At 39.3% G+C, this 22,598-nt stretch overlaps 1 protein-coding gene across 2 annotated transcripts in view; it reads right to left on the bottom strand.

Moving 5' to 3' along the window:
* Positions 1–20,461, bottom strand: part of LOC129106476 (SLIT-ROBO Rho GTPase-activating protein 3-like) — a 31,664-nt gene extending 11,203 nt beyond the window's left edge. For both annotated transcript variants that reach the window (XM_054617888.1, XM_054617889.1), the window contains exons 1-10: positions 19,972–20,461; positions 12,742–12,937; positions 8,824–8,986; positions 6,690–6,752; positions 3,721–3,912; positions 3,296–3,424; positions 2,954–3,175; positions 2,718–2,819; positions 948–1,145; positions 754–838 (exon numbers count right to left, since the gene is read on the bottom strand). In XM_054617888.1, the coding sequence (XP_054473863.1) occupies positions 754–838; positions 948–1,145; positions 2,718–2,819; positions 2,954–3,175; positions 3,296–3,424; positions 3,721–3,912; positions 6,690–6,752; positions 8,824–8,986; positions 12,742–12,937; positions 19,972–20,038 (1,417 nt within the window). In that variant the 5' untranslated portion in view covers positions 20,039–20,461. The remainder of the gene's footprint in view (positions 1–753; positions 839–947; positions 1,146–2,717; positions 2,820–2,953; positions 3,176–3,295; positions 3,425–3,720; positions 3,913–6,689; positions 6,753–8,823; positions 8,987–12,741; positions 12,938–19,971) is intronic.
* Between the last annotated feature and the right edge of the window lie 2,137 nt (positions 20,462–22,598).

Below are 22,598 nucleotides of genomic sequence, written 5' to 3'. Positions count from 1 at the left end.
AATAATGCATTATGTAATGCCTCATCTTATATAAGGAATATATGAACAAGGTATTGCAAGAAATACCCTTCAGGTCGGTACTTCTAGTTTTTTTACTGTCTTTTCTACCCTGTGAACCTTTTTTAGGTCCAAAAATGTCAAGCTGTCAACTGGATGACATCTTCAGTAATAACACATTTTTGTATTACATTTCAATCAATAATATTCCACCATATTTACTCTTGTATGTCAACAGAGATTGTACCATTGACAATATGTGCTGTGCTACATATCTTATATACATAGTCTTAAAAAATATGCCCTGACCCACCGACTAAGTTATAACCAAAAGCAGATGCTTGCAAGATTCTATAGTAGCAACTCATTGACATAAGACTAATGTGCACATATCCTTATTCAAACTTTTGGTTCAGGTTAATGTGCATTAAATATATAAACAAACTATGGCATGTTCAAGCAAAGTACATCCCATTATGAATTATGAGGGGCTTTTTTGAGCCAGTGACCATTTTAGGTTAAAAAAACTGTCAATTTATCAAGTAGATGACAAATTCATTCAACATAATTTGAATTAATTTTCCAAAAGCAAGGAGGGAGCTCCAGATAGATAGTGTAGAACTGAATATACAGCAGTTCAGATCTATGTGACTGATGGTACTTTACCCACTTCATACTAAACTTAATGTAAAGGACAGGCCCCAAACTGTTACCATCACTTCCCACTCCAGTAATGTACAGCACAATAAGTCTCACCTTCTCCTAGCGTCTGCTTCAGAAGGTCATGCTTGGCCTGCAGTTTGATAATGAGATTGCTGCCATTCAAGTACTCCTTGTATTTCTGCAGATGAAATACATAAAGAGACAATTAGCGACAAGGTTGTTTCTAGTTATAATGTATGTGTTCCATACTGCAGTGCCGTTGTGCCCTCATTTGTCTGAGAACTCACGGTGAAGTAGAAGCCCTCAGTCTCATGCTGATTGGCTCGTCTCTTCACAATGTTTGCTTTGCTCATGTAGGAGTCAGAGGAAGCCGATTTGACCGACTCTGTGGACTGGCTGTGCTGGAAGGCCTCGGAAACATCAAAGTCCTCCACTGTGAGCATGTCCTGAAGGGTCTGCATGGTGGCGTCAAGAGTCTTCCTCACCTGAAACACACAGAATACATACGTGATTGAAATGTGTGCCTTTTGAGTATCCACAATTCATCTGTTTTGTTCTAGCTTTTTTTTTTGTTATGTAAAATGATACGAAATGAGTATGAAATTACTTACACACAAAAAACTACAAAGAATGTTGTAACTATACCCAGTGAAAATACTTCCAATACAACTTCTCAGTGTCAAAAAACGAGCTGTATGGTGTAAACAAGCCAGCAGGCGATTTTCACAGCAGATTGACTGACACACCGTAAACAACAGAGTAATTAGCCACCGAGCATGAGTCATCTCGACATGAAAGATTAACTATGTCCCTTCCATGTGAGGCTGACAGGAAGGCAGTGTGCATTTCCATCCTCGTCAACAGACAGGCGCTGACACACGCACACACCCAGGCGACCTTTTAACATGTTTATGCGAGTCACAGTGGCCTCGATGGCTTCAGGCCAGCGGGCCAGGGAGCAAACCGGGGGTGACCCCCCCCAGTAGAGGCAGGAGACTGGATGAAAGATGATTAATGATTAAAGACGAACATAAATGCAGGGTGTGACGGAGGTAAGGGTGTTGGCTGCCAATCCCAGTTTTAAACATATAATAGCAAAGTCAAAAGGGTATTGGAATGGTTCAGCGGCTTCAAGTAAGACAAACAGCTCTTTGATGAGTGATAAGATGTCAGAGTGGTAATTCTTAACATGGGAGAAATGTTCTGCCAGATCTATTAGGACCCTCTAACTGAAGCAGCTTTTCAAATTCAGTGTATCAGTAGTTCTGTGTTTTGGCAAATGTGCCAAAGCCTGTTAACATTGTGTTATAGACTACATTAGAGCAGCAGATATCTTTAAGACATCTCCCTGTTCTGCTCCCTGGGGTCTCACTTGATTGATAGTTTCAACGATAAGACATTAATTTCCTGCCACAGTATATTGCAACAGCGTGGTGATATGCAATGGCCTCTGAATTTATAAACATCTATGACTTAAAACTATTATATCCACACCCAGTTAAGCTTAATCATACAGTTTTTCTTTTATGTTTTTCATCAACATTTGAGGATTAAACATTTTTAAACAAATTATTTGATTATTAGAATTCCTTTGTGCTTTGGTAGATGCAGCTGGGAAACAAAATTGTAACTTGTGGATGAAAAGAACAACTTTGTTTCCCAGCTAGTTGTGTTTTTCAGGAGAAGTGGGCCAATAAAGATTAATAACTTCGTCAAAGTAAATACACTTTACTGAAATAAAACAAAAGTGTCATTACACATAGCAAAAGCCCCATAGTATCAGTATGAGTATGGCTATTGTTTTGGTTACTATTTACTGACTAAATGAATCACAGGATTACGTGTGAAGATTTGGGTGGCTCACCACCGCAGCTATACGGTTTCCTGGAGGACACCCTACGTTTACTGTACATGAGTACATATGACTCAGTACATTTGTCCATATGTCCTATTCTGAGTCTGTAGAAAAGATCATTACTGTGTACAGCACACTTGCAGTGAGCTTGCTAGATTTTGAAATGAAATGCTGACACTGGCTGCCTTGTGTGCACTCTCACCTCTTCATTTTCTATCCTCAGCGTGGCCAGGCGAGACTGCAGTTGGTGGTAGCGCATCAGGAGCTCTGTCTGGACAGGCTGCTGTGCACTCACCTGACACACCTGGGATTAAGAAAGAAAGGGTGGTTTAACATCGAGAACATCAACCATGATGAGCTCAATTTTGTATCAAGAACAAAGTACAGGACCTGTACAAACAAACCTTTCTAACAGCTCTTTTTTCCAAAGTGACTCACCTCATCACCCATGTGTGGCTGACAGTCAAAGCGCGCTGGAGGACAAAAGAAATGGCTGTGTGCATCCATAAACTTCAGCTTGTCTCCTCTGATGTCCATGGCATCTACTGCTCCCTCCAGCAAGTCCAAACCCTCGTGGCGAGAAGTCTCCAGACTATACTCTGCAGACAGGTAGGTTCTCAAAGTGCGTGCCAGGCTTGCATGGAAACCTAAGTCGCAACACTGCAGCCAAGAAGTAAAACATTTAGTAACCACAAACCACAAACCATGCAAGAAGCACCGAGACTAAAAGGCGGTTCTTTCAACTTTTTTTTATTTTTGGCTCAGACAGTAGTTGCTTACATCTATCAAGTCTGACACATCATGGATGTAGTATTTGGCAACCAGTGCATTGGTAGCTGCCAGATTGAGAAGATAGTCGTTCCGGGCCTTTGTGCATTTCAGCTTGTTTTCAGAGTACTTGGCTTGTCTCTAGGGAGTGAGAGAAAGAGAGAGTCCCATCAATACCAGGATGTAGAATGGATTCCTAATGTACTCAAAGAATGCAATACTACATCAATCTGATTTTATCTTATATAATCTGTCAGTATATGTAATACTTTGCACAATGTAGAGATGGGCTCCTTGTAGCTTCAACTGCTTTTTCTAGTCTCATTTGTACAAATGGCAACTGGGGAAATTTAAGAGGTTCATAACAAATGCATTTGTAGTTAAGCGTGGATACTATGCCTGTAATGTACAACACATCCCATCATATATAAACAGACCTTCTCCTTCATTTTCTCCATCTTCTTGACGGAGCTCCGTCGCTGTGGACGTTCATCAAGACCATACCGCAGCAGGCTGGAACCGGTGTCATTGGCCTTACCAATGTGCTTCTCTTCCTGTTTCTCTGCCTCCTTCAGCTTGCTCTCAGCACTGAGACTCTCAGTATGGTACATGTGGTACGTCTTCATCACCTGTCAACAACAACAGTCAAACTGTAGTGAGTACCAAGGGCATCGTAGTCAAACTGAAAAGGGATGGGACTTTGAGGAGGAATATAAGCTGATGCAGAACTTCAAGCTGAAATGTTATGTTGATATCAGCCACATTGAACTGCTGGTAAAGAGGCAGATTTTTGAGTGATTAACAGAAACTCTTACTGGTTATATCATTTAAAAAAGTGCCTCATTTTGTCACTGATCAGCTCAATTCAAAGCACGCCATTTGTCCCTCAATGGCAACTTCTCAGCAAGCTGATTAGTAAGCATAAAAAACAACAAACATTGATTTTACACTAGATAATGCAAAATATTAAATGTAAATATTCAAAGCAAAGGTAAAAAGACACATGGGTTTATACATCCCTTTTATACACTGACCACCTCTTTTACTTCAGTCTTACAGATACTGGAATAAAACCAAATTTCCTTTCTACAAAGGGGTGTGAAACAGAAAAATATGTATAGATATATAAAATATTAATATGTAAAATGTTACCATGTATTCTCCCATCTCCCCTAAAGGAGATTGAATTATGCAGGCACATTAAGTAGTTGTTAACTTTTCTATTTTATTACCACATAACCATAATATGGTTAACTAATGTTTCCCAGGCCTAAGTGTATATTACCTATTATCTAATGTAAATCTAGAATATATATGTTTCTAATTACACTCGTAGACATTAGGGAGTGTCTCTAACTCATCCTGCTCACCGGAGCGTCACAATTTGATTTACATTTCCCTACTGAGCTGGAGGTGTTGTGCTGGGTGCGTCTTTCTAATCTGTCTACGTTAGTGTGCATGTTAGTGTGTTTCATGAATTATAGTAGGTTTAAAAAAGGTACTTGCACTGGAAAGCACTGTGATTTGTACTACATCCAAGGTTCATCACTGCTCCAAATACAATCTACACTCTCACTCGTCCGATTGCTTTTGAGGAATTTCTCATAAAGGGTAACGAACAGATTCATGTTTTATCCACATTGTTAAAGAGATAATAAATGTCTGACTAGATACCCTGAATAAAGAGTACAATTAAACAACATCTGGTGCTCCATCACTCACTCTCAAGTTCTGGTTTCCTAGCAACCCTGACTGAAGCGGACATGCGAAGGACAGCGAGATTGATCAGCAGGGGATGGAGGAGGTTTCAAAGTGACAGAGAGCAACCTTCCCTGCTACCCGTGAAACAAGAAACTACTTGATTTCCACAAAAGACCAGCAGCAGATCAATAGGGGAGTCAAGCAGGCTGAACAAGACGAATCCACCTAATAGCTAATTTTACATTTAACTCAAAACTCATAATAAAAACAAATTATTCAAGTTCTTTTAAGCTGAATAACTTTATCTAGCCAAAATCTCAACAGACTACTGCAATTTCTTATGCTTTGCTCAGAAGCTGCAGACAGACATTTAATAATGCATGAATCGGAGAGAGGAAAAATCAATATCAGCAAAGCAGTAAAGTGCTGTATAATGTTACATGTTATAATGTCAGTATTAGCAATTCGGAGCATGTTCACTTGTACCAAACATCCTTTAAAATGATTGGGACTACTCGTCAATAATAACTGAAATTGCACTGCAATTATGAAGTCTCCAATACTATTATGTACAGTATCTGTTTTATAAGCTGTTTATGAAAACAAAACATAAACCATGTTACAAAATCCATTTTCAAGTAATTTGCTTCATTCTGCAAAAGATCTTATCAGCACTGTTAACTTTGGTGCACTAACAGTTATAGTACAGGTCAAAATCCATTTAAAGTAGAAGACCTTACCTTGCCCAAAGTCTCTTAATTGATCATTTTCTGTTTATAGTCAATAACATTCTATCTGTAATGCAGATAATTGGCTGTGCAGCAAGAAGCGAAAGTTGGAGTTTTTCAAAATAAAATAATGAATTTAGCAGAAAGAGAGTCTACACACCTTAAAATAAGTTCATGTTCTTTTTGACATGTATAACATAAGATTCAATACAATTTACAACCAAAGCTAGTCTGAATACATCTGAAAATGAAAACTACCCAAAACCATTGAAGTACTAGATGTGACTCAGTAACAGTAACTCATGATCATGATATCACTGAGCAATACGACCCAGAAGGAGGCACTCTAGTGTGTTTGTTGCACTTTGTCCCACACGCAGCAAATTATATCACTACATCCGTTCATTTTATTCTTCCAAATGAGGTGGCATCAGCACTGAACACAACTGTTGTCCATCTCCACCATTTCTGTGTGTTTGATTCCATGTGTGTACACTGTTTCCACATGGGATGTCTATAAAATGTATATATATATATAACAATAGACAGAGAGACAACACACAAACAGCTGTGTGTGATTACATGTAAAATTAGCTGAAACTATTACAACATGTTTGCTGTGAGCACAGTGCACTTCTGCAGCACAGACTGCTGAGTCTGCTTGAAGCACTGCCAGGGGCAAGAACGCTCTACCCTTCAACTGATGTAGAGATTCACACTAGGAGGAAAATGCAAATGTTCTCCTATCAGGACCTCAGGAGATTGAAGAAATGACCTGTTAGAGGCTGCATTGCTGATAAGGCATATCTGCCGTGTGCAGTGTCAGGCCAGCTGTTTCACAGGTTACAGGTCTGAGAAAAGCTCTGGCTCAGGATTGACGTTACATTGGCTAACAGAGGGTAAAGGCAAAACAGCCAGTTTGCTGTAGGCATAAAAAAGGTAAGGCATGAAGGGGCAATGAAAACTGTTCAACTCACAGTGTAGAGCTCATTGGTGACTTTCACTAACTCCTCATGCATCTGCACCCCGATGTCTTTGCTCTGTAAAAGAGAAAAAACAGGCGATTTTAAGGACAAACAAAGGCAGGTATTCAAACATCTAAGACCAAAAACTAACTAAAACTAAACTAAAACTCTGTGTGCCGGTTATATTTTGTGTGTGAGGGATGTCAGCAGGCGTTGAAATGCTGTCATTACTCTGCACCAAAAAAGATCTAATACAATGCCCAAAGTGCACATGCAGACAAAAATAGAACAGTGCAGTAGCTGCAGAACATTTCCCAAGGAGTTGTGTCACAGTTTCAGCTCAGTTACAGGGGCTAAGAGCCTATGATGAATTGGACATGTCCCAAAACAGGGCTTATAGCCCAAGAGGAGGAATGAGGCCAGCAGAGAGGGACTCTAGAAATCCTGTTGAGGGGATATGGAGCGGCGCTGAGCACGATCAATCCCGTTTTTCCTCTCAGGGACCACTTGTCAAAAAAGCCACCTTGCGTTTTCCACATGTGACTAGAATTAAATCCAGCACAGTCAGTACAACTTTGACGAAGCAAATGGCAGAGTTTATTCATTCCCTTCCCCACAAGTGTAATTCGTCAGCAGTGAGACTGCACTGCAGCTGAACCAGGATGCTACAGCATAACAGGATTATTGTTTTGGAGAGCTTTGTCACAATTTGAGTAAACTTCTTGCAGTAGGATGCAGTTTTTTTCTGCAGATAGATATTGGTCCTCCTCTTTATGCTGACCGCAAGCCATCCCAGTCTCATAAAGGCTCCCATCGTGACAGTGCAGAGCCCCCTAGAGGGCATAAATTACTGTAGACTCCTGCTGCTGTCAAGCGATACTGATCTAGGATCCTCATGGCAGATTGTTCATCCCCGCCCCTGAATCCCAGGCACTCTGCTACTCTCACACGTACCATACATTACACACTGCACGTAAAAGAAAAAGAGTGTTAGAAAAAATGCATTATATAATGTTAACATTTTAACTAAAAGACTTAAATTGCATCTAATTCTATTTCTCTCTGCAGGTTACTGAATGAGTCATTGTTAATGTGAATATGGTGTGAAATGGAATGAGAATGAATGAGTGGGAGTATGGGCGACAAGAGCAATGAGTTGAATAGAGCACCAACAAAAGGTTAGTAATCTAAATAGGGGGTAAACTGAGCATGATATTGAGCATACACATGATGAATGGGGGAGGTTAAAAAGAGAAAGAAAATATCTTGCCAACCGTGTTAAACTTTTGTTGTAGACACATGATACTCTCAGAGTAGCAAGCCTCTACTGTAAGGCTAAAGTGCATGACGCAACTTTAAGGTGGGGAAAACCTCAGTGATGGGTAGGGGTAAAAGGATTTTTTCGATTCAATGATCAACAATCCAATATCTTGGATGCAAATTGAAACTTTGATACATATCGTTTTTAAGATACGCCTTTATTTTGAAATTCCCCATTGCATGTCTGTGTCCCAAATTTCCATCCAAGCGCACCTCCTTCCTACAGAGCCCAGTAATAAAATTGTCAAATCATATTTTAGTTTTTTTTGTGTGTAAATGGTAACGGTTGTGTGTTAAATGGACATATGATTGTCTCATAACGATCACAGGCCCCTCAATTAAATCGAAAACGCATTGTGGCAGACTTTAGGATATCAGTAAATATCGGATCAATATAATACTCTCTCGTGATGAAACTTGTTCTTTACACCCCTAGTGTTGAGTTGGGATAGTCAACTTAATGGCTATTATTTGAAACCAGGCTGTAAAGTAGCTGGGAGAACCTTGCATGCAAACAATGTACCGAAATTGAAGTCCTGATCAAAGATGTTTGTTCATGAAAAGAGACAATGACACAGCAAGGCGGGTCATCATACGAATTGTCTTAGATTAACCCTCAGAGGGAATATGCTGTAGAAGAACCATACGGGTTGAAATAAACTGTACTAACTGATACATTTCAACATATTTTTCATCATTTTTGTTGGTGTGGCCTCAAGTTCTCAGCTGTGGGCATTAGTCAAGCAATTTGAGCAGTTAAGTTCTGTGACTGTGCGTTAGAACGGTCAGGGTTACATGCCCTCATTCATTTCATTCAGATTCTGACCTTTTTGAAGAGTCTGATGACATCCTCGCCCACATGTGCCAGACGGACAATGACGTTGTTGTTGTAGATGTCGCTGAGAGTTGCGTGGTCTCTGCTCTCCCGCCTGGTCTGGTCCAAGACCAAATACCAGCAGTTGACGGTGGAGAGGAGATTCTGGTCCTTTCTGAAACAGAGAAGAAAAGACTTCACAAAGATGAAAACATTGGTCCATTTCAGTAACCATTTCTTTAAAGCTGCCTGATGTAGACTAATACAACTAACATATCCAGACCACATACTACGTTGCCCATAAGTGTCTCAAACACTAATATGCCAATTGCACAATTTACTCTGTGTAACATGAAACATGATGAAGACTGTCTAACAGACCACAGAGCTCTTTCATTTGATCCATTGGTACTGGTGCATTAGAGATCAAAGGGTCACTACACATGTAGTAAGGAATCACCAATAAGGGAGGCAGAGGCAGACACACACACACACACACGCACGCACACGCGCACATGCACACGCACACACACACACATTGCACTCGCCTCCTCGCTCGAGGGAGCATGCGAGTTCAATCATCCTCACACCGAAGAGTTTTTCGTCTTCTTTTGTCTTTAGAGAGCTTTTAACTGGTTTTCTGACCTTCAACAAATGTGACTGCATAAATGCTGCATCATACTTTTTGTATACTGCCTGCTTAACGGCTGTGTATAAAAACCTTTTCATCTTGGCCGACAGTTGAACTATGCTGGGATCCGATCCAAATCCAACTTAATATCTCCTTTAATGACTGGTGAGAGTAAAAGAGGGAAGTTGAGATGAATGATTTTAACACTATGCATGTGTTTTTTTGATAGGCAAGAAGACATTCAAGAGGAAGTTCACACACTGAATTTAAGAAACCTTTTTTGCTCAAAAAAGGCTTATTTTGCATATTTTTGTCAGACATCTTTTAGTTGATCCAAGTAATTGTGTATTCTCCATTTCTATTCCGAGAACCCAAAATGATATTCTGGTTCCTTAATTATTTTGTATCTGCATGTGCTGGTCAAATAATACATTATCAATGCATTTGTTTTTATGAATATGGTAACATGCAACTTTGTGTGGCCGAAAAATCATATACCATTGAGAATAGGAATCCTCTTAAAAACTAGATGCTACAGTATCAAATGCTGTCTAAAAAGCAATGGTTAATAAATGATTCAAAAAATGTGTTAGACTCTCTGCAAATAATTGTTGAAACACCAATCATAGGTTGAGTCAGAAACAAAGCAGTTATTTTCGACTCCTATTTAAAGAGTAGTCTTGACTTTTTTTTCTGTTACTGCTTCAACACTTCAATCATTCTATCCTTGGGGAGGTCTATTCATGCTTTCATTTTCTTTTTGAAGTGAAATTTGACTGTTTTCCTATTTTGGAGAAGTTCACTCTGATCTTCAGCTATGCAAGCTTCCACACTTTTACAAAAGGCCACATTGTAGCTCCCTCTATGTGTCCTAAACAACACTAGAAATACATTTGAAACTGGCCTTAATACCAGTAAAATAAGTTCATATTCTTTTTCAGAAGTTAAAACCACAGTCAGATACGAACTATCATTTTTACGTGTACGTGATCTGTTATTTGTTCCAGGTCTGAATGCAACATTTGTAATCTATATTTTCTGTAATTACTGCTAGATTATAATGTATAGTGTTGAATCTCCTGTTCAGTTTATGACTCTATTCTAACAGCATCAAAGGTGTTGACGGCGGGTGTTGAACTTGTGATGTTAAAGGTAATTCAAAGTGCTCGGCATTAGCAGGTCTGATCCTTTCGATCCTTTTACACTTTGATGGAAAAAAAAATATATATATTATTTTTTTCTTTTCTTTTTCATGAACAAGATATCCCTATAGGCCCTCCTTTCAAGTGGAGCAGGTGTTTGATCATGTACATTGGTTACCAGGAACCTGACTGTAAATCTTTGGCTGTTGGCTTCTTTTGAATAAGGATGAGACTGTAGTATTCAGTACACAAAGGAGAGGTTGAAGATCTACTCATGAAAGATGAATGAATGAGGTTTTCTACACGACAGCCTACAAAAAGTACAACAATACCAGTTTCAGGACAAGGTCTCTACATCATAAAGTAGCACCAGCCAGCTGAACTACAGTGAACTAACAACCTAAACACATCTACCAACTATTGTTAATGTTGGATATAAATTGTCTTTTCAAAACGGTTGTGTTCTCTCATAATCTTATTATTTGATGCAGACATTCTATTACAGGCAGTTTAAAAAAAAACTTAATTCTGCAACAGAATGAAGTTATAGTACAGGTCAAAATCCATTTAAAGTAGAAGACCTTACCTTGCCCAAAGTCTTTTAATTGATCATTTTCTGTTTTTACTCAATAACATTCTATCTGTAATGCAGATAATTGGCTGTGCAGCAAGAAGCGGAATTTGGAGTTTTTCAAAATAAAATAATGAATTTAGCAGAAAGAGAGTCTACACATCTTCAAATAAGTTTATGTTCTTTTTTACATGTATAAAATAAGATTCAATACAATTTACAACCAAAGCTAGTCTGAATACATCTGATTATAAGAGCAGTTTTAAAAAAAGTTTTTTCATTTTATTAGATCTGACATCAGGAATGAAAATGTGAACGGATCCTGGATAAGAAAGAAGGGCACTGAGGTTTTGCTGATAAAAATAAATAAAAGTAAATTTAAATGAGGGAGATTGCAGAGCCAGAAGACCGGGTGGGATTATTAATGAGAGAGACTTAGTCTGTACATTGTAGACTTTTAGTGTGAATCCAGCCTTTGACAGATATAATGATGACCATTAAATGTGACGGGGGAGAATCTGGGACAGCAGGGTGCAGAGAGAAGTCATGCATTGCGAGTATCTTCCAGGGGTCTCCCTCTGAGGGAATGCTCCATTTATCAATGTCCCAGTGACGGGAGCTCTCCGCCACGATTACTCTTTATGTCCAATTGGCCGGAAAGACTGAAAGAGTAACGGAAAGACCTGAATAAACCAACGTGTTTGTAACGCATGACTGACACAGCCAGGTCACATGAAAGTGTGTGCTAGCTGCTTATGTATCAATTAAACCATCTTTAATGTAGTGCATTACTTTAAGGAAAGTTCGATTTTCGATTCTACTACATTGGGTACTAGAGAAGAAATTCTTTAAATAAGAATAGATGTTTTTCTTAACCAACTATCCAACTATTTGCCTTTTCAGGAGGTTTCAACCACATTTAGCAGCCTTAATTGGTCCATTTCCAAAGCTAAACATTTTCATTGAATGTAATGTAATTTCATTTTGATCATTAATTTCCTCTTATTTATGAACACTAAATCAAATTAACCACATGGCCATGGGCAGCGTATATAGTTAGAAAATTATCTGAAAGTCACAGACAGCTGCAGGCTGGTCAGAGCATCTAAGCAGCAATTCCTCAACATGCTGTAGGGTGTGTTTGTTTCATGAGCAGAAACATTTAAAACAACAAGGAAAATAGACGGTATTGTTGCTTTCAGACTCCTAACAGAAACTCTAATTTGTTTACTGTGTCCAATTGAGAAAAAATATTAGTATTTGGGTAGCCGTCTAGCGTGAAGTGTAGTGTGAGAATGGAAATGAAATGACAGCCAAGAAGAAACGACGGGGGTGTGGGGGGGGGGTCTGACCTAGTTGGGAGGAACACAGCAGCCCAAGGCCACAAGCTTCCTTGGCCCTGGCTTCATTTCAGGTCAATTCTCCTGCTTTATCCCTTCTCTCCTCTTTGTCGTTTATCCCTCCTCTACCTCCCTCTTTCTCTTTTTCCATCTCTCTGTGCCGTGCCAGTGATCAGTATGAAATATGTAACAGTTGTTTATCGGTCAAACCCATCCGATACAGACGTTCCAGTGCTTAGGACTCACTTGAAGTGATGGTGCTCTCTTGAGGTACGGATCTTAGAAGAGTAGCGCTCGGCCAGTTTGTCCAGGCCTCTGGAGTACTCCAGCTGGAGCTCGGCCTTTCGACGGAAGAACTCCTGCAGGTCCTGCAGCAGCTGCAGCCGGGACTCAGACTGCTGCTCCAGACAACGGAACTGCTCCACCAGCTGGTTACGGATCTCTGGATATCAACAAAGGGAGAGAGACCACCTTCAGAATAAATAGAGCCTCTCTAGGGGAGTGGGCTTACATGCTGGGTCTCACTTCTGCCTGCCAATCAGTGCTGGAGGGCAGCATTTAACCCACAGTCCTTTAGCAGTGGATGAAGTAAATACAGAGATGTAAATGCACAGTCAAGCATAAGCACTAATAAAGAACAAACTCATCACAATTGAATAAAACTGGATGTCAAAGTGCATTTGTCCGCTGTGTGTATGTGCGAGTGCATGTAGTTGGAGGGTGTGTGTGTGGATGTCTAAATGCTGGGGTAGCACGTGCGTATGAGATGCATGTCTGATGATTGCAGCAGACAGCACGGAAAATATAAAATAGGTCAGCTTCTCAAAATGCATTGTGCTGAGTGAGCCTTTGGAGAAGTTTGTCTTGAAAAAACAAATTGCGGACATTCTTTCGATTATAAGATTGCTGTGGTTTTCTGCTTATGAGGTTTGGTAACTCACTGCTCCTATTCATAGTATGAGAATGAGAAAAAATGTTTTTGTCTAAATTTTGAAAATGTGGTTAATATGGCGTTTACAAATAGAATCATTTTATTGTATTTGTACTGTTCAAGATCAAGTAAGGAAGGCTTGATAAATTATCTTTAAACTCTGCTTGCGTGTTTAGAATATAGTTAATTCATCTAGGTTTTATCAAAATGAAAGGAATAAATATTCACAGACTCCCTTCTGAGTAGCTCGTACCGGTAGCTGGCTGTTCCTACTGACCTCTGGGACTTCAGGTGGTTAAAATGTACACTGAGGTAATAACATTTCTTTTACGGTCTCACATTAACACTGAAAAGGAATACAAATAAACATTTTATTTCATCCATATACTGATTATTGCAAGGCTGTCAACAACCCAGTGGCTAAGTGGCTGCTGAATGTTATATATATATATATAGCGGGTAAAATAAGTATTGAACACGTCACCATTTTTCTCAGTAAATATATTTCTAAAGGTGCTATTGACATGACATTTTCACCAGATGTTGGTAACAACCCAAGTAATCCATACATACAAAGAAAACCAAACAAATAAGTTCAGAAATTAAGTTATGTGTTTTAATTGGGTTGCATATGCATATATATACATATATATATACATATGCACACGCACACACACACACACACACAAATTGCAGTTTTCGATGCAAAACACAAGACCAAACTCTTCATATGTAACTTAAATAATTAAATCGGTTTGTTTCTAATTACAAAATGTATAATTTGGAGGACATCAATTTGTAGACCAATAACACCATAAGATCAAATCATCACAACACGCAGGGGGGAAACAAAGCGTCACTCACTTCAAGACAATAAGAATTAGTTGAGCAAAAGTGAGATGGCTGAAGATTCCATTATGACAGACTGTTTCAAGCATGCACATGATTGCTGCACTCTGAAAGAAACTCTGTAGAAATGTATCAATGGAAAAGATGGCCCAGTGGAAGAAAAGCCCCCTTGTTCACATTTAAATGCCTGCTGCTGTATGTACAATGAAAAGATTTCAAACATGTCTCCCCCATCTTCTGCAAGTGTGTGAGCGAAAATGTGAATGAAGAGCGAGAGCTAGAAAGACAGAGTAAATATGTAGTCCCTTGCTGTTTGGAGATGTGCCCCTCATGGTCCCCATAGTTGCCCAGTTGCCTGGTTACGCCTCTGGAGGCATCTCAATGAGAGCTGGCCAGTTCCCTGTTCTGACAGTCCCAGCAGTCAGTCTGTTTAGCATAATGGCCAAGGACAAGGGCAACTTTCTCTGCTCTGCAAAACTCAATAAACAGCCTGTGCTGATGAACAAAAAGGCAATCAAGTTTAAAATAGAACAAAATGTCACTGCAATGTACTCCTGCGCTGAAATAGACCACTGGACAACACTGTTTGTTGGTCTGTGTGACTTTAATCTTTCTTAATAATACCGTTGCAGTGCAAAATAGTGAGCAGACAATATAGTGAACAAATTTAAATTGAGATAACTGCATAATTTTACCAGCGAGACATCAAATAAACTCACGATATTTGCATTCGCTCTCCTGTGAGCATGTTATTTTTAGAACGTAAACTGTTACCAGGGACTGTGCAATACTGCGCTTCATTCGATGAATGATTCAAGCCTTTGCAGAGTAATGCATAATTACGAGGAAGCTGGCGAGGAGTTCAAGTGAATAATATGCAGAGAAGTAAGCCTCAAAATGTCAATGCAGCCTCTCCGATCTCTTTTCATTGATGACACAATGGTACAGATGTCCTTAAATGAAATACAGAGTCGTATGCTACACCAGGTTCTCTGCCTGGGAACAGCGCAGCCAAAATGAAAAAATGTTCCACCCCCAAAGGCTTGTGGAAATTTAACTAATAGGACTTCACCCATTTGTACTGTTTATTTTTTATCCTAACCCATATGGTTAACCTCCTGCTATGTTCCGGTGACTTAAACAAGCTTTTTGAGGAGCATACATTATTTAACAGAGACCTGAGGGTAACACTGAAGCAAATTAAAATAACTTCTCAAGATGCTTAACCTGGTAGTGATTGAGCATTGGGATTTTTTAAACATAATCGTGTTAAAGTAATTTGAATACACAAAACAAAACTCATACCACCCAAATACTGTACAGACAGTCCCCTCAACTGAAACATCTTTCACATCACCAGCATTGTTGAGTCATGTCTGAAGGTTGAAAGGAAAGTACCTGCCTGGGCTCAGCTGTTATGATGCCTTGAGCTCCTCTTTCAAGCCTGCACATTCAAAACGACAAACCGCATCCGCCCGCCAACTTCAAGCACAGCATGTCTTCATGTCTTTATTTTTTACATGGCTCTATCGACGATGTAATGAAATAGGGGGAAACTATTGGTCACTGTTCCGTGTCAGGGTTGCCAGTAAGGCCACTGCACTGCAACAGAGAGCACCAAATCAAATATCACATAGTGAGGAGTCCTTGTCACCACAGTAGCTGAAATTAGCCTAGCGCAGCTATTGCAACGGCCAGAAGCAGCCTCTGCGGCTGTGTCTGCAGTTAGCCATGCGTGGCTAGTCTTAGTGGCCTAACCCAGACTGACACGTTGACATAATTTGGTACAAATCAAGGCTGTGTTCTGTGAACGCTTGTCTTCTGGATGTGGTAATGGCTATGGTATGCCTTTACTGCCTATTTGCTAGAGTTCACATTTCTTTCCCCGTCTCTGGCTCTCCAGACAAATATCTCTAACAAGGAAAGGCATCGCTCTCTGTGCAACCAAAGGACAGGAAGAGCCAGAATGCAGTGAGCAGAATTCAAAGCGGCTCTGGGTATGTACCTGTCATCACAACAACAGTGATACCGAGACATGGAGACAAAGATATTGTTTCACTGTCTCAGCCCTGACATTTCAAGACACTATCAGTCAGGGCATTCTTTCATTATGATGAATACACACAGAGGGCTGTGTCTACATGCTCCTTGTGGAATGCTTCTCTACAGTGAATATGGTGGCAGTAGGAGTGAGATGCTACTTTATGACAATCAGACTGTCAACACGCCAGTACAACCAAATCTTACAAATCAGGCAATCTACAAAGACTATCAAAAAAGAATCACAGGCTTTTATATTTCAATTATTTTTTTAAATAATGTTTTAGGTACAGATATCTATGTAAAGTCAATGTTACATAACTTCCTCATTGCCACATATTTCCTAAGCAGCAGCAAATCTTACAAGGAACAGTTTACAGTTACAGTTTAAATTCTGTGCATGATACTTAAATGGCTAGGCTCCAAACAGATCAAATGGCATTAAAGATAATATGGCCTACAGCTAGAAGTACAGTATGATGAATGGTTTTCGGGATCAGCAGAAGGCTTAGAGATATCTGAGGCCGGTCAACTACAATCCTTAGAAGGAAAAATTGAACTCAAACACTATAAAAGCAAACCTGCATTTAGTGCAATTCTGGAGGCAAAAACATGTTTTGGTCAAAAACTATTTCAGCTTCTGGTAATGACTAAATTATTGATGATGAACATACAAATCACAGTGACTATTCTGTCATCCATGAATCAGGATTGATGGCCCAGACCTGTAAAGCTTTGGGCTCACAACACACACCAACAATCATTGTTTGAATTTCACTGTGGCCCCGCTGTTTACTGAATTGTGGCAATTTGAAAAATACCGCAAAGTGCATTAGGTTTGTGTTCCTGATTGAACTGATGTGCAGTCAGCAACTCAGCATTATTGGAGGCCAGTGTCAGTGTCAGAGTAAAGCCCCCACAGCTCCAAACTGATCTGAGCCCAGTTTGCAAATGAGCTTAAGATGTCAGCTTAAAAGCTTTTCCTGAAACTGAGACGGGAATGTGATGGCTCTCTCACAGCCACAATGCTGGTGTGGAGACCAGAGAGAGAGAGAGAGAGAGAGAGAGAGAGAAAGAGAGAGAGCGAGATGCAGAGAGTGAGAGTGAAGTACAGAAGGAGCCAAACAAATAAACAGACAAAGAGTAGACAGGGGGAACATAAACCACACCTCTGTCTACAAAATGTTAATCATACTCTTCATTCCAGACAAATGCTGACATTGTTTGGTCATTTCTGCTCAGTAAAGTCTTCAACAGCAGTAAAGTCTAAATCAAGTCTGATAAGATAAGATAAGATAAGATAAGATAAGATAAAATAATCCTTTATTAGTCCCGCAGCGGGGAAATTTGCAAAAGGAGAGTTGGACTTTGATAAAACTTTTGAATGAAGTCAATAAAGTCAATTACTTTATTGACTTCATCTATAACAATATGGCCTTCAGTGGCATCAACATTTCATCAATTTCTACATGAATTCCTGGATTTAAAATACATTTTTTTGCTAGACTGAGACACTGTCATTTAATGTCATTTTAAATAAAAAATGCCTATTTATTGTATTATTGTTTAATGTGTGTTTGGATGTAATTTAAAATAATAATAAGAACATCTTCATTTGAATTAAATTAAAGCAGGGCAGGCCATATATGCAGGAATGCACAAATTTAAATTATTTAAAGCTAAATTAGCCTACAACGTTCGGGGACGCTTTTTCATTTTCCTGTTGACTTAAATGAGATGATTGATAACGCTCCCACGTCTGGATGTCCAATATGAAGCTACAGCCAGCAGCCAGTTAGCTTAGCTTAGCATAAAAACTGGAAACAGCTAGCCTGGCTTTGTCCAAAGATAAGAAAATAAATTGTTACTGTAGCTTAATGATAATAATAATAATAATAATAATAATAATAATAATAATAATAATAATAAATAATAATAATAATAATAATAATAATAATTAGCGCACAGGTATGATTTATGACATTCCCTTGTTGGGTGTGCAGCATCAGAACAGTCTCACAGAAATACCAGCTGCACTTTGAAAAAGATCATTCATGTAAGCTACATGGCCACACATGTAGGGGAGTTTTTTTTTTTAAACATGTAAAAAAACGTAATTAGATGAACTGTATGAAATGTGCTACATAGATACATTTTCTCTGACTTTAACTATCAGCAATAAAGCAAATAGGCCTATAAGAAAGTTAAGCTATTCGTTCAATTACACTTCAACCTGAAATGCAGATGCATCACAGGAGCTACATGTACACATGCCACGCAGTCAATACAAACTATGCCAACTCTGCTACAGCGTTTGGACCGCAGCTGGAACGTGGACCACAATGAAAGATGGCACCTACCTATATAGTGAACTATTTGGCCCAAACCAAAGCGTTTACAAGAGTGGACGTTTCAAATGGTGCTTTCTATTCCTAAGTCAACTGGTGTTTGGGTATTTTAGGTTACTGCGGTGCTGTTGGATGATTTTGATCCAAAGTGTGAGCAGAGGGCTGTTATCGCACCCTGTGACTATACAGCCTACTGTATAATGGCCTGTTTTATCCTGAAACAATTGGCTACATGACAGATAAAAAGTACCCCAGTCAATAACACACAAGTGTGTATAGCACTTATCCTGTGTTAACATGGCAGCATGTTCTAGATGAAAGCCTGCCTGTCTCTGTGAATAAAACCTGATATATAACACTGAGCAAAACCACAACTGTGAGAGGGTGATGCACAGAAGTGTTAAAGTTCACACTGCCTCAAGTTGTCAATAAAATTATGAGACGATAACCCACCCATACACATCCAGCACTGTCTGTTCCACTACAGTGTCACTGTTCCTGACCCTCTTCTCTCTCTGGGTGGTTCATCTAGTCACATATTTAGCGGCAGACAGTAAAATCCTTTCATGGTTCATAATTCATACAGACAGCATACATTATTAATGGACTTTCTGAACTGTTTGCTGTGTGATCTTCTCAGGCATTCCATTTCCCTTCTGATACTATTAACATTGTCCTGGAATGTCAGGAAAAATACTCATTGCTAGTATTGTCTTTCAAAATGACATAAGCTGGGTAACCATAATATCATTTTATGTATATGTCAACCTTCATTTCTAGGAAGAAGTTGTACAAATGTACCCTGATGTCTCAAAGTATTCTGCATGAGTACCTGAGGTGCATGACCTCCACTCCCCAGGAGAGAGAGTACAAGGTGAATTGCTACATTCCCTTGTTGGGTGTGCAGCATCAAAACAAACAGTCTCACAGAAATACCAGCTGCACTTTGAAAACAAATCATCCATGTAAGCGACATGGCCACACATGTTGGGCTTGGCATGTTAATGAGCCGCACACATCTTCAGTGCAGAGAAACCAGTTCAGCCGAGTTGCATCTTAATGATTACATCTCTGGATTCTAGTAATACCAGCATACCAAATGACAGTTCATGACATGAATTTATGAGACATTTTCCAAAAGAGATAGGTAAAAAAAATAATAAAAAAAATGGCTGTCATCCATAACTATGCAATCTGTCCCGCCCCAAAGCACTGCACACTGAAAGCCATATAAAGCGTGTGCTAAAGTTACGCAATAGCGCCTTGACGCGCAGAATAACAATACGAGCAGGCCCGCACGTTACCAACCTTTCACTTGTGTCTCATACTCGGCAATAATCTCTTTGTCCTTCTTGACTTTCGCATGAGATGACATCTTGGGGAGAGCTGATCGTGCAAGTCCTCAGTCAGGGAATCTGCGTCTCGGTTTGCCACAATGCAGCGTTGCGTCCGTCTGCGGTCCTCTCCGGATAGTTTGAGCAACAATCAGATGCGAATCATCGCCAGCTAGACACAAAACTTCGCAAATCAACAGCACTTGAGGCTCTGCGATGTCGCTGCGATGCGTTCAAGGCGACGTCGAACCTAAAAGTGCATACTGATCTCCGTGCCTGACCACTCCTCTCCAGCAGCACTCTGCAGTAAATCGGGAAACAATTCACGTTTGATGCACATTTCTTAAAGCCTGCAGTCAGCTCCGAAAGGAAACAGCTATGGCAGCCTCGGCGGTCACAGCCCTGAGCTCCTTCTGCAGTCTGTCCAGTCTGCCCTTTTTTTTTCTCTCTCTCTCTCTCTCTATTTCTCTCTCTCCCTCTCTCTGCAAGTTCAATGCTGCTGCTGCTGCTGCTGCTGCAAAAAAAAGGCTGAATGGATGTGAAAGTCAATCTGAGACTCCTCCCCCAGCCCCCTCCCTTCTTAACCACTTTTCTCCTCATGGATGATTTAAGATTTGTCTGAGTTAGCTGATATGTAAACCTTTTCAAATTGCTGTTAGTCCACAGCCGAAGGATTAAATATAGTTTATTGTGATTACAAATTGAGAGCCCTGTTTCCAGGACATCAATTATAAGCCTACACGAAGCTGTCTGCAGAACTCAGGATATAGTTGGATAAGAAGACACATGCAATATTGTGTTTTTGAAGACATATTTACTCATTTGTTAATAGAACAATCATTTGAAGTCTGTGTTACCACCATATCTACAAAATTAGGATACTGTTTAAGTATAAAAACGATAACATGTTTGTGTCATGATTATAAGTATTGATGGGTACCATAGGGGCTCGAAGACTGCAGGAGCAGTTGAGTTTCAAAATTTCTCAGATAATTAATTTGTTTTGTATATAAAATGCTAGAAAATTGTGAAAAAATATGTTCTGGTTTACCACAGCCGAAGGGAACATCTTCATATGTCCGGTTTAGTCCCAACGATATTCACTTTACTATTAAATAAAAGCATAAAATACTCACATTTGAGAAGATGGAATCAGCAAATGTTTGGCAAAAAAACAACGTCTAAGGACCACTTCATTTCCGCCATTCTATCAATGTTGAGCTGTTTGATATTACTGTGTAGATCAGTTTCCTTTTACCATCACAAAATCACCAAGTTAAAGAGGAAATAATACTCCAAAACAACAATTTGGTCTTTAAAATCAGCAAAACTGAAATTGTGGAGTCTTCTTGGGCGTGAAGGAGACAACTAACTGAAATCACAGACACAGATTTCTTGGAAACTGAGGTGTTACAAATGACTGACTGAAGCCATTCTCCACTCCAACACTTTGATAAAGATGATGGATAATCTCCCCAGAGAAAGTCATGATGGCTCAATGTGTCACTCTGCCATCCTCTTTCTCCCTCTCAGTGCTCTTCACTGCTGCACAGTTGTCTGACAAATGCTGTCAAATAACTTCCTGTGGCTTCCTAAGTGCAACTGTGAGCTCCATCCTCCATCTTACAAATACTCTAAATGTGTTTCTGTCTCAATGCAGTGTAAACTGGTGTATAGGGAATGGGATAAATGAGCACTCTCCTTTTGAGACTGCAATTTAAATTGTGTCAAGAAATCCTGTTCTGTCTTTGTACCCAATTTCTCAGGATATCTGTGGGCTACTGTCAGTCTGTGACAACTGTTAAAGCTGGGAGAGAGCCCAGGAGAAATCTGCAGTACAGACCTTCAGTTGTCACAATTCAATCTCAAAGTAAGCCTGATAAAAGTTGGGTTTGGTTTGAAAATAATGTTATAAAGCTGTGTCTAACTAGGCCGTGTAAACGTTAACACATTGCACTAATAGGCCTTTAAGGGAGGAATAATCATTATGAGGTCCACCTAAACAGCTTAGTTTCCTTCAGTAGGCTAATAAAGACTCCTCGCTGTGTTATTGTTGTGTTTGTGGAGTATTCATGTCCCATATGTCAGTTCTATATTTTTTCTATAATTTTCTTAAACACATGACTATGTGTTTATTATTCAATCATAATCTAAAATATTATTAATATAGTTAAGGCTCATGTTTTGTATGAGCTCATTTACACTTCAGGGTTTTTGTACTGGATAGCATCAAAATATACAGCTGTCCTACAAGAACTAATAAATCAAGTGCACATTTAAAAAACTTTGACTTACTAACTTCAGTAAGTCAAATTACAAATGCTAAAAGACAATATTAAATTTGTCTAAGATAATTCTTCATATTTGCAGTAATCAAAAGCAACTGATGGAGCTCGAGATCAAGCTTAACTTGCGCAGCACTTTATCTGCTTATATTTTACTCCCCGGACATGACTGATGGCAAAATCTGTATCAAATGATGAATTTGAGTATTGTCCATGCCATTGTGAAATATTTGAATGTAAGTAAATAACTGGCTTTTAGTTGCATTACTTTTACAGCAAGTTACTGTGATATTTTTTTTTACAGTAAATTATAATA

This window comes from Anoplopoma fimbria, chromosome 17 (assembly GCF_027596085.1).
Source record: "Anoplopoma fimbria isolate UVic2021 breed Golden Eagle Sablefish chromosome 17, Afim_UVic_2022, whole genome shotgun sequence".
Lineage (NCBI taxonomy): Eukaryota > Metazoa > Chordata > Actinopteri > Perciformes > Anoplopomatidae > Anoplopoma > Anoplopoma fimbria.
Note: the sequence above shows the minus strand (reverse complement) of the source record. Positions and strands in the feature narration are given on the sequence as shown.